Source organism: Eurosta solidaginis, chromosome 3, assembly GCF_040869045.1.
Source record: "Eurosta solidaginis isolate ZX-2024a chromosome 3, ASM4086904v1, whole genome shotgun sequence".
Taxonomy (NCBI): domain Eukaryota; kingdom Metazoa; phylum Arthropoda; class Insecta; order Diptera; family Tephritidae; genus Eurosta; species Eurosta solidaginis.
Window position 1 is genome coordinate 111,581,259 of NC_090321.1, and position 13,273 is coordinate 111,594,531.

Below are 13,273 nucleotides of genomic sequence, written 5' to 3' on the forward strand. Positions count from 1 at the left end.
GGGTGACTACGCCTGGGTTGAGGAATGCCTGCACGCAACTGCTGTCTTGGCCTTGGGACTGGGCGTCCTTGGGCAAGTATTGGGGTGTGCGACCTGGCAACATGGCGCAATGAAACCCGTCGGGGGTTGCCATCGCGGAGACCAGAACATCTAGGAATGTGGCACCGGCCAAGGCAGGAGGGGGGGGGGGGGGGGGGGAGGGGGGCGCTTAGGCATAGACTATGGGACGCCCTTGGGCGTGAACAGCAAAGAGCCACAAAAGATTTATAAAAGTTACGTGGACGTCGGGTTTTGGGGTCAAGCCCAGAACAACCTGTCCGATGCAACCATCCCTTACACGAGATACACTTAACAGAGTATGACCGTCCTAAAAAGATTCTTTTCCGGCAGATGCAGCAAAACCATTTCTCAGGACCGGGGTCAGGAGACGGACCCGGATTGGATTCGATACCTTCCCGGAGCAAGAGAATATGGAGCAGTCCCGCTGCAAGAAGCTGCTGGGAGGATGACAATTTGTGGGTGGGACGCAACAAATTAAGTGGGGTTACACTGAAATGACAGTCCTTGGTCGGAAAAAATCCCGAGTCGTTCCGGTACATAGAACCGAGTGCCACTACCACTCATAGGTTGTCATCGAAATCATCTAACGGGAGTCGAAGGGAAACAGCTGCTTCGAAAGGGTTGGAACATACAATGTGCCGTTAGATCTGTTGGCTCCACATCACAGTTAAAAAGATGGTTTGTGTCATGTGGAGACCCATCGCAGGCTGATTGATTCTGGATAAGTATGAGTTTGCTCTACTACAGTATGTATGTACATGTCATTATTTACAATAAGTTCGAAAAATGCTGATCAATTAAAGTAAGTCTCATATGATTATTTCGGCTAATGCTTGGTAAATGATTGTAAGCTGGAAATTCTAGGCTGCTTCTTATCATGTCTTCAACGCCTGGCGACAAAGGTGGAGGCTCCCAATCTCTATTCAAACAGCAAATATTGTGCAAAACTGCAGTGGCGACAACAATACTCTCAACTTTTGCTATATTTATTCGCAACCCTAGTGATAGTACTGGAAATCTACGTTTCCATACGCCATACGAACGCTCAACGCAGTTTCTTGTTCTAACTAAGGACTCGTTATAAAGATTTTCTTCTGTTCTATTGCATTGTGACAAAGGTGTTAATACCCAATTTGTATTTTGATAACCACTATCAGCTACAACGATTCTATTTTGGAACTCCCCATTTTCAAGACGTGCGCATATACGAGAATTTCGAAAAATGGTTGCATCATGTGCGGATCCTGGCCACCGCGCTACAATATCCAATATCTTGAGAGTGCTATCACAAAGGGTTTGAACATTGAAAGAAAACCACCCTTTTCGATTCCGATAAAGTTCAGCCTCATCTCCTCCTGTAATAATACATTTCCAATAACTAATGAAGGAAACAATTTTCGAGTTAGTTTACCAGGTGAACTAATTTTTATATGAGTACAGTCCATAGCAGCTATAACCCGGGGGAATTTAGCTATCATATAAAACTGCTTTTGAATACTTCGAAGTTCTTCATCAGAGGGAAAACAGATGATTTCTTTGGCAAGTAGCGCTAAGTTGTGGGAGACAACTGTAACTACGCGCGAAGTTGTTGTTGTAGATACTCCACATAGATCGCCTACTGTTTGCAGAAAACTTCCAGTTGCATAAAAGCGAAGAGTAACTAGCAGCATTGTTTCAGCGGTTAAGGCACTATTCCTACGATTTAGAAAAATTACAGTGATTTCTGCAATGCTACCAAAGTAGCTGCTTACCATTTCGTTTTGTGTTCCAGTTTATCCTTAATTTTAGCTAATACAGCCCAAGCTACTTCTTTAGTCAATCTAAACCGATCACGAAAATCCTTCTCATCATAGTTTGAGAACACAGTTCTTTCGCGAATAGTTTTGCTCCTACGGACAATTATTCTTCTAGCAACACTATGATCTTCTGCATCGTTCATATCCTGCAATTCCTGATAGTAAAAACGGTCCATTTTATTCCGGGCAACGTAAAATAAAATTTGCATTTAAAATTTCTATTTCAAAGTCAACGTCAAATTAATAAATAAATAAATATGTATTTCAAAGTCAATCAGCTGATTTCTAACTAGAGTTTAACTCGCCAACATTGGGCAGTAAACTTTTAGTTAACTCGCTACAGTGAAATTGAGAATCAATAGTTAACTGTGGAATGTAAGTTAACTTGCCACTGTAAAAATAGCCCTTATTCATACTTATTTTGAGTTCGAGTTCGCTTTCTATATTTCTACATACATTTTATGTATCTATATGTATTACTAATCTATTATGTATATTACTAAAACGAATTTAAATTTTAAATTAAATTATTCAACTTTCCTGACATGTTTTGGGATTATGTTAGAAACCTCAGACGATGATGAAAACTGGCCATTTTGGGTGTTCTGGCTTGTTTAAAATATGCCTTACTGGATTATCAGCAACTGGAGATTTTGAGATTTATGCCGTGATCGTAAAAGCGGGGATACGTAAAATTGATGGCAAATGAATTTGCAGAAAATGTGGTTTTTACGGAAAATCTGCGGATGAAAAAGATACCGCTCTTTTAGATTTATGTTTATATTATTTGCACCACATATAGGTATATCACAATAAGAGGGGAAAAGGAGTTCTATCATTTAATCAAAATGTGACCACTTACCATGTATATCTCCTTATAAGTTTTGTCTCAAAATATGCTGGTTACCGGAGGCAGATTTATGAGATATTAAAAAGTCTTAATTCGCACGGGTGTCGGATTAATCTGTGAACCTTGATGTGAAATCACAAATTATAAGCTTTATATAGCTTCAAAAAGATGTGCCATAGTGGTTATAAAAAAAATTATAACTTTTTAACACTCGGCGTGAAAAGGCGTATTTGATATTGACAAATCTGTCACAAGTATATTAATCACTGAACTATGATTTTAAAAACTTAAACATTTTATACTTTGAAAATTTACCCGAACAACTAGACTGCAAATTTTTTTGACGGCTTAAGATCACGACTGTTCAGTGTTGAAGTCCAAAAGGAAAGGAAGGAGAATTCTTTTCGGAAATAGCTTTAGAGCCGCATCTTGCTCAGATAATTAGATAAATCGGTTCGAGAAACATATGTTTTTGACATGGCGGTGTTAGTTAGTGTTTTGAAGTAAGGACAGTGGTGGCAAAATAAAACTATGTATGTGAACAAAAAAAATCTAAAGTCGGCTGCAAACAATAAAAATAGAAATTAGGAAAAATGTTTGAGGCATTGTACTATGGTACACATCCCCCCACCTAGATAGTTGGTACGGTGTGACCTAAGTGCTATGTTGGATGTCTTTTCTGTGATAAACTTCTTTTCTGCCTGTGTCGACGTCTTCCAATTCGTACATGCAGTTGCCTTTTATGGAAACAACCCTACATTTAACGAACTTTGGAGCTAGTTTTGCGGAAAATTTCTTTGAGGCATCGCTTAAGGCAAATAACAAAATCACCAATTTCAAAGCGTTTGTCAGTGCTACGAAGATTGTAACGCTTTGACGAGTTTTCAAAAGTTTTGGTGATGTTTTCGGTAATATTTCGTCTTATTAGTTTCAGGGTGTCTCTTCTGTCGAGTACGGTATCATCCAATGTTTTGAGCTTCCTTAGGAGTTCATAGTCACCAGCATGGGAAATCATTTGCTGTCCAAACAATGCAAAGTATGGAGATGCTCCGATCGTTTGATGATACGAGCTCCTGAGGGCTTCACCGATTTCGGAGATATTTCTGTCCCAGTGTGACTGATCCTTCTTCAGGTAAGCTCTGATATCAGCGATTATTGAACGGTTGACACGTTCACTTGCATTGGCTTGCGGACTGTACAAAGCGGTATAAACATGTCTAATTCCACGGGCCGACAACAACGTGTTAAATTGCGAGGATCTGAACTGTTTTCCATTGTCACTCATTACAATTTCGGGAGTTCCGAAAATATTAAAAACATTGTCACGCAAATAGTCACAAATAGAGGAAGTGTTGAACTTTTTAACAGTTTTTAAGAGGGGGAACTTTGTCAAATGGTCTAGTACGATAAATATTCCTATGTTTCCTTGCTTGGATCTTGGATATGGTCCAAGGAAGTCAACGTATAACTTCTGAAACGGTCGTTGTACCGTATACTGTGCGGACATTGGTGGTCTTAGCGTAACATTGCTTACATGTTTCGCATCGACTGACGTAGTTTTTAACATCAACCGTCATATTTGGCCAATACAAATTATTGCGCAATCGCTCCAATGTTTTGGCAATACCACCATGACATTTATTTGGTGGACAGTGCGCGTTTTCGATGACACCTGGAACTAGAGATGTGGGAATCCAAAGCTTCCAATTAAATGATTCGCTTTCAGGATTGCCATCGGGGTGCTCGGTTCTTTTATAAACCAGATTGTCGATTACCTGAAGATCAGGCAAGCGGCTCTCATTTTGACGGACCTGACTTATCAACTTTTGATAATCTTCGGACAAAAACTCGGACGACTGCAAATCAACTAACGGACGGACCTCAATCTCACGGACTTCAGCTACTTCCTCAAAATTTTGTCGTGACAGACAATCAGGCACTACATTAAGCGAACCTTTCCTGTGTTCGATGTTAAACTTAAATCCTTGCAATTTCAGAGACCAACGTGCTAGTCGGCTGGATAAATCGGTTTGTCGCATAAGCCACTGCAAGCTAGCGTGGTCAGTAACTATAGTGAACTCCTGCCCCTCGACATAAGCTCTAAATTTCTTTAAACTTAGCAGAGCTGCTAAACCCTCGAGCTCCGTCACGCTATAGTTACTTTGCGCTTTGTTCAACTTTTGCGAAAAGTATGCTATAGGAACCTCAACATCGTCGGCCTTCTTTTGAACCAACACCGCACCAACTCCTAACTTGCTCGCATCACATTGTACGATGAAAGGTTTTTTGTAATCTGGACTAGCCAGTATTGGTGCTGTACAGAGTTTTTCTTTCAGTGTTTCGAAAGCTAGTTGGGCGTCGTCGTTCCATTCAAAACTTTTGGACTTCTTTAGTAAATTAGTAAGAGGGGTTGTCACTGCAGCAAAGTTATCCACAAATCGGTGATACCAACCCGCCATTCCCAAAAACCGTCTAACTTGCTTGACGTTTGATGGAACCGGATATTGCGTAACAGCCGAAATCTTTTCGGGGTCGGTACGTATAGTCCCATTTCCCACGATATACCCCAGATACTTCACTTCCTTTATGCAAAATTTACTTTTGGTGACGTTTATGGTCAACCCCGCTTTCCTTAAATGTAGAGCAACTTCAGCAAGGACGGACATATGTGTGTCAAAATCGTCTAAATAAACGAAAACTTGATCTCTTAAATTGGGTGGAATTACGCGATCCATCAAGCGACAAAGTGCTTGTGGGGCGTTACAAAGACCGAAAGGCATGACACGGTATCGGTAAAGCGGACGATTAGGGACGGTGAAACAGGTGTAATCTCGGGATTGTTCGGCTAGGGGAATTTGCCAAAAGGCACGCCTTAAGTCTAGTGAACTTATGAATTTTGCCTTGGGTATTCTGCTAAGAATCCCATCAATATGAGGAAGGGGATACGTGTCCTTGACGGTAACGCTGTTGACTTTCCTAGAATCAAGGCACAGACGGACTTTACCTGACTTTTTCACTAATAAAACCGGACTGGATCATGGACTATTTGGAGCTTCCTCGATTACACCTAACTTTATCATTTCATCAATTTCGGTATGTACGAGTTTCTCGGCAGCTGGTGAAATTGGGAAATAACGCTGCTTTATCGGACGGACGTTGGGTTCGAGCTGGATCTCGTATTCCAATAAAGAAGTTTTTCCTAAGCCTTCTTTTTCGAAGCTTGGAAATCTATTTTTAACTAAACTTAACTGATGCTGTTGCTCAACATTCAACGAAAGCGAGTTTTCGTCATTATAATTTTCATCAAGTGAAATTTCCGAAATAATATTCGGAGCAATTCGGAACTTATGCCAAAAGTCAATTCCCAATATCAAATCTTGGGACATACTTGGCACAACAAAAAAAGTTATAATTTCTATTTTGTCTCTATATTGGACACTAATGTCTATTGTACCGAAAACAACTTTAATTTTGCCATCAGCTGTGCAAATGGGAATTTTATGCTTTCGCAATGGCTGTTTGGAAACCTCCTTTGCAAGCAAACCTCCTAGGCAAGACACTTGCGCTTCGGTGTCTAATAAGCCTAGGTGGTCGCTTTCCAAAAGCCTAACCTTCGCATATGGCCTTAAATCATTTTCTTTCTGCTGCAACGAACAGATGACTTTCTTTAAATTTCTTTTGTTTGCTCTTACTCTCGTCCAAAAGTTTCTCATTCGAATAGTAGAATGCTTTGGACTTTCGGAAGTAACATCATCGGTACTAAATATTCTATTTCTAGCTTCCGTATATCTTTTCAACCGTTCTTCGTATGGAATAATTTCTTTTCTTAGCGGAGTTGTAAAAATCTTAGAGGCACCACTTGACGCGAGGCTGGTTTGAAGTTGTGTATGTATGTTTGTTTTATTGCTGTCTAGTGTTTGCTGTCGTTGCGAGGGATCTGTCGAGATTCCTCGCTCGCTTTGCAGTTTCCCGGACTACACTTTGGGCATTTTGGACGATACGTGTTTGGTGCGCCACAGCCGTAGCAAAACACCGTATGCTCCTCAAGGAAATCGTAATATCTATGTCCCTCTTTATTGCAGTTCCAGCAACCAGGTTTCAATTTGGTTGCTAGCTGAGAAACAGCTTCTACTTGAGCAAATTCGCTTTGCGCTATTGCTTCCTCATCTAGGTCTAGGTCAAGGTAGGCTTCATTCACTTGCCTTCTTGGTAATGGTCGAGAGCTGGTTGTTGGATAAAAGGGTGTGGTCTTAACAATTTCGTTAGCAAGACTCTCACCTTTCAAACAGAGTCGCCGCAACTCTGCTACATAATTAATTGGTACAAAAAGAAGTTGTTGCCGAAGACGTGGTCGCAAATTATGTTTTAAAATTTCAAGTAACTCTACCTCTGAAAGTGGGGTTTCAAGAGGTTCCGCGATTTTCAATATGGCGTTACGGAATTCATCAAAACATTCATTTTGACCCTGCTTTCGAGCACGAATCGATTCTTTAATTTCGAAGTCACCCTTATGTTGTTGAAAATTTGTTCTTAACGCTTGGCCAGCTCTTTGGCCAGGTGACACGTTCGACAGACCTACGGTATCGCCAATACCAGTCTTTGGCTTCATTAATAAAAAGGCTTTGTATGTGTTCACACAAAAGGTTAAAATTGCCGTTAAGCGTATCGATAACTAACAATTATATTCTCGATAAGAAACTATCTACAGACAAACGAGACGTACCGTCAAAATTTACGTCCCAACTTGAAATTAATTGGGCTATTCTACCCATGTACGGCTCGGTCGACATATCACTTAGCCGCATTTGGTCAATCTGGTTATGAAAATTGGTATTGGTATTATTTGGCAATGGAGGTACATCTCTAGGCCACACTGGTGTATACCTATTTGGTGGGTGTTGAGTTGTGGACAAATTAGTTGGTTGGCTTATGTCATTGCCTACAGGAACTGCTTGTGTAGGGTTAATATTTAACCGTTCTAAAAAACTGGATAAAGCGTTTTCTATCCGCTGTTCTACCATTTGCGCTACGCGATTCTCTAAATCTTCAAAAACGGTTGCTGACCTCGCAGATACAATAGCCGAGACCATATTCCTAATACGAGCTTCGTCATCATTTACTGATGGTACGTCACCTCCATGCGCTCCTTCAGCTGACAAGCTACTACCATTTGCTGCTCCTTGTTGCAGCTCTTGTTGTTCTTCCCTATTGGATTTTTGTAGGTTCCCACTTCCACTGGTATTACCTGCGTTGCCCTGAGACATCGTCTTCAATAATCTAGTGTTATATATATTTTGATTAAACTCCCTCTACAAAGTGGACAAGAAGAATTGTTCTTAAGCCACGGCAATAGGCGATTTCGGTGAAAGCGGTGGTCACACGCGGTAGTTAGTATGTTATCCCTATTCGTAAAAGCCTTCCTACATAGAAAACATCCAGCCTGCAAAGGAGCGTGTTCGTCGCTGTGACGCAATGGCATGTTCCCAAAAAAGTAAAAAAAAGGTATATGTATGTTTGCACTAGTAAAGAAAGATATGACCCTTTAACGCAGTGTTAAAAAAGTAGTTTAACGCAAACAAAATTGTTTTTAAGAAAATCAAAAAAAAATCACCAAAAATATTAAAAGCTTTTTCGCTCTGTAATCAACGCAAAAAAAGGTTCTTTATCAAAAAAACAAAAAAATCATCAAAAATAAACTTGGTTTGAGACCAGAGGAGTCTCTGTAGTGGTAATGTGGCATAAAAGTTAAATTCGGCATATAGTCATATTGTGCTGTGACAGGCAACATTTTGAGAAAGAAAGATCTGTTGTGACTTATTTGATTTACAATCACAATTTCCGAAATATTCGCTCTTTCCCAAATACTAACGAAAATAAAAAAAAGGTATTAAATTGAGGTGGCATCTCTACAATGGGTTTGATATATACTTACTATTTGAAAACTTGTATACTTTTTCTATTGGATTGTAGCAAACGTGAACACCCGGTAAGTCAATTGGCATTTAGCCTTAATGACAAAAATTTCCAAAAAGCGTATAACGTATTTTTGCAACAAAACCAAAAGGAGTGCTATGCTCAAATAATTCCCTAAACACGAAGTTTTAACGCGGTACGCATGTCAAGGCATCTAGCCTATAGGATGGTCAATTCCAGCGAAAATTCTTCGCATCCATACAGACATGTTTGAACACAACAACAGTCGAAAAAAAAATTCAAAAATTTATAAAATGTTAATCAAATAAAAAAATTCCAAAAGCAGACAGACTATTTGATTCAAGGAGTGAATCATGCATGTGGAGCCAATATTTAACAAAATCACACAAAAGTTGCTTTCCTCTATCGGGCTGCACGTTGGGCGCCATTTTTATCTGTTATGATCTTCATTGACTAAGTGTGCAACAGGCACCTTCAAGGACGAAAGAGCTGCAGTGCTTGTGGCAAGGTGCAACAACCACGGCGTGTGCACTGGCGTTTAGGCCCGGAGCTTCAGCTTCGTGGATTCGATAACGCGGTCACTGCACAGCACTGCTCTCCCCAGTCAATGGTCAAACGCGATAATTATTTTTGCACACTGGGGATATTCACACCGAAGAGAAAAAAGAAAACAAACCTACGCATTTGCATGCCACACTTCACTAATACGACACCCTCAACTTACCCTTACGCCTGGCAGCTCGTTGTTGCAACATTTGGTGGCTGCCTCTGTACCCACCCTACCTTTGGCCTCATTGATGTTGTAGGCCCCAATACATTACCATCAACTCCGGTGTCTCAAACCAAATCAAACAAATTAGTTACCCATTATAAATTATTATTATTTAAAACAAATTGAATCCATTATACATTTCGTTTTTGTTTTAGTTTAGTTAACCTAAACTTAATTAATGGAATTTACTTTGATTTTTAAACGAAGAAAATCACTAAAAACAAAACAGCTCAATGAGAAGTTATATAGTGGAACTTTAGTTAGTCTCCCTAGAACATTAATTGCATATGGCAATTCAAAAATCAAATAGGTAAACACATGTATGTAAATATGTTTTTACGTTAATATATACGCATGTATAAAATTTAAAAATTATGTATCAAAAAAAATTCAAGTAATAAGGAAAACTACCCTTGATATATATATCAGCTCATGTACGTATGTGCTTACATCTGTATGTACATTAATATTAATGAATAATCCAAAAAAAATATTTTTTGATAAACGTTTGCTTAGTTTAGTTGACCGACACTTAATTTGTGAGACTTATTTTGATTCATAGTCCAAGAAAATCATTATTAAAAAAAGGTACAAAAAATCCTAAATTTATATCCTATGAACTCAACAAAAATAATTTTGATATATGTATGTATGTAAATTTGTATGTGTGCCTTTATGTACGCATATATAAAAAAGTAATATCAACAATAAAAATTAAGTTGAAAAGACGACTATGTCCAATATATGTACATATATGTATGGCAACTCCCATATGTGCATACATATGTATGTAAATGCACATCATTGTATAAATGTGCAATAAAGAAAAAAAAATTGTTAACAAAATAACATGTTGCAAATAGGTGAATATATTTAGGTACATATATACGTGAGTAACTAAATTCATTTTACAAGTATATAGCATTTCTACCTAGCTTCGAAGGCCTTCTTGCTTGGGGAAAGGGGTTATCAATCCTTAAACAAGAATAAAAATATTTTCTAAACCAACTAACACAATTAATGGTTTTTAATTTGCAAAAGGAAACCACTTAAAACATTACCAAACCGCAAATGTTGCCAATCATGTTTAAAAATGTAAAAAATATTTTAAATCACTCTCAATAAAGAAGAATACATATGTATAAATGTTCGCGTCGAAAATCATACAAATTCTATTTCTTTAGCTGGCATTATAAAGCTCTCTCAAACACATCACATAGCTCTCTAGAACATGTCCACTTCACTCAAATGTATGCATGTATGTGATCGCGCACAGGTTCAAGAGAATGCTGTGCAACAATAACAACAAAAATATGATATTTTGCGGCTTGGCTACTTTAATTTTTGGTAAGGTGCTACATATTATCAACTATTCAAATTTGGCTAATTCAAACTACAGTGAATATTCAAAATAAGGGGCTTAAAGTGCATTAGGGGTTTTCTTTTAACCTAATTGCTTATATTGAACACAGTTAGGGATGTCATTAATTTTTTTATGAGATGAATTCAATTAGAATTTACTATTTCTTAGCAGCATTTTAGGCATACGCTTCAATGTTTCTAAACATAACTTGATTCTTATTCATACTTATTTTCAGTTCGAGTTCGCTTTCTATATTTCTACATACATTTTATGTATCTATATGTATTACTAATCTATTATGTATATTATTAAAACGAATTTGGATTATGTTAGAAACCTCGGACGATGATGAAAATTGGCCATTTTGGGTGTTCTGGCTTGTTTAAAATATGCCTTACTGGATTATCAGCAACTGGATATTTTGAGATTTATGCCGTGATCGTAAAAGCGGGGATACGTAAAAGGGGGGGTTGCTTGTGATTCACACAAGCAACCCACATGCATATGATACAAAATTGATGGCAAATGAATTTGCAGAAAATGTGGTTTTTACGGAAAATCTGCGGATGAAAAAGATACCGCTCTTTTAGATTTATGTTTACATTATTTGCACCACATATAGGTATATCACAATAAGAGGGGCAAAGGGAGTTCTATCATTTAATCAAAATGTTACCACTTACCATGTATATCTCCTTATAAGTTTTGGCTCAAAATATGCTGGTTACCGGAGGCAGATTTATGAGATAATAAAAAGTCTTAATTCGCACGGGTGTCGGATTAATCTGTGAACCTTGATGTGAAATCACAAATTATAATCTTTATATAGCTTCAAAAAGATGTGCCATAGTGGTTATAAAAAAAAATTATAACTTTTTAACACTCGGCGTGAAAAGGCGTATTTGATATTGACAAATCTGTCACAAGTATATTAATCACTGAACTATGATTTTAAAAACTTAAAAATTTTATACTTTGAAAATTTACCCGAACAACTAGACTGCAAATTTTTTTGACGGCTTAAGATCACGACTGTTCAGTGTTGAAGTCCAAAAGGAAAGGAAGGAGAATTCTTTTCGGAAATAGCTTTAGAGCCGCATGTTGCTCAGATAATTAGATAAATCGGTTCGAGAAACATATGTTTTTGACATGGCGGTGTTAGTTAGTGTTTTGAAGTAAGGACAGTGGTGGCAAAATAAAACTATGTATGGGAACAAAAAAAAATCTAAAGTCGGCTGCAAACAAAAGAAAAAGAATTTGGGAAAAATGTTTTGAGGCATTGTACTGCGGTACAAACTGCAGTAAACTTGTATGAAAAATCTATAAAAAGTTATTGATTTCAAAATTGTGGTAAACTTGTTCAAAAATCCATTTATGTTGTTGTTGTTGTAGCAATGCTCGCCCCACCTAATAGCCGCGACCGATCACAAATTGTCATCAATATCCTCTAACGGGAGTCCAAGGAAACTTGCCGTTTTAACAGGGGTGGACCATAAGGAAAGGGGTGTTAGAGGCGTTGGTTCCACATTACAATTAAAGAGATGGTTGGTGTCATGTGGGACACATTGCAAGCGGGGCATACATTTTGTATGTCGGGGTTGATTCTGGATAGGTAAGAGTTTAACCTGTTACAGTATCCAGAACGAAGTTGAGCAAGAGTGACACGCGTTTCCCTGGGGAGTATGCGTTCCTCTTCTGCGAGTTCTGGATATTTTTCTTCAAGTACTGGATTCACCGGGCAATTCCCGACATAAAGGTCCGACGCCTGTCTATGGAGTTCACCAATGACCTGCTTGTGTTTTTTCGCTTCACACGGCTGGGTTCTCAGGTGCCGTATTTCCTCAAAATGCTCACGGAAATGACTCCTTAGGCCCCTAGGCGGTGCTGGTTCGTCAATCAGACGTCTGTTGGGATGCCCAGGTTTCTGGGTATTCAACAGAAACTGTTTGGTCAGCATCTCATTTCTCTCCCTGATGGGGAGTATTCTCGCCTCATTATGCAGATGGTGTTCTGGGGACATAAGAAGACAGCCCGTGGCGATTCTGAGAGAAGTATTTTGGCAGGCCTGTAGTTTCTTCCAGTGGGTGGTTTTTAGGCTTGGAGACCATATGGGTGACGCGTAGCACGTAATCAGCTGGCTAATTGCTTTGTATGTGGTCAAGAGCGTTTCTTTATCTTTTCCCCAGGTACTGCCAGCAAGGGATTTGAGGATTTTATTACGGCTCTGAATTCTTGGAACAATTGCGGTTGCGTGCGCACCAAAATGTAGATCCTGATCAAACGTCACACCCAAGATTTTGGGGTGTAGGACAGTCGGTAGCGTAATGCCATCGACGTGGATGTTCAATATGGTCGACATTTGGGGCGTCCATGTTGTAAATAAGGTCGCGGAAGATTTAGTCGGTGACAATGCCAGGTTTCGCGAGGCGAAAAAACTGGAGAGATCAGGGAGATAGCCGTTTATTTTATTGCATAGCTGATCGATCTCTGGGCCTGGG

General features: G+C 38.9%; 1 protein-coding gene across 1 annotated transcript; it reads right to left on the reverse strand.

The window, feature by feature from the left end:
* Positions 1 to 705: 705 nt before the first annotated feature.
* On the reverse strand, positions 706 to 2,032 carry LOC137245966 (putative nuclease HARBI1). The gene is made up of 3 exons (XM_067777131.1): positions 1,812 to 2,032; positions 1,472 to 1,755; positions 706 to 1,415 (listed from the first exon to the last, which is right to left on the reverse strand). The coding sequence occupies exons 1-3, from the start codon at positions 2,030 to 2,032 to the stop codon at positions 829 to 831; spliced, it is 1,092 nt and encodes a 363-aa protein (XP_067633232.1). The 3' UTR covers positions 706 to 828.
* Positions 2,033 to 13,273: the final 11,241 nt, after the last annotated feature.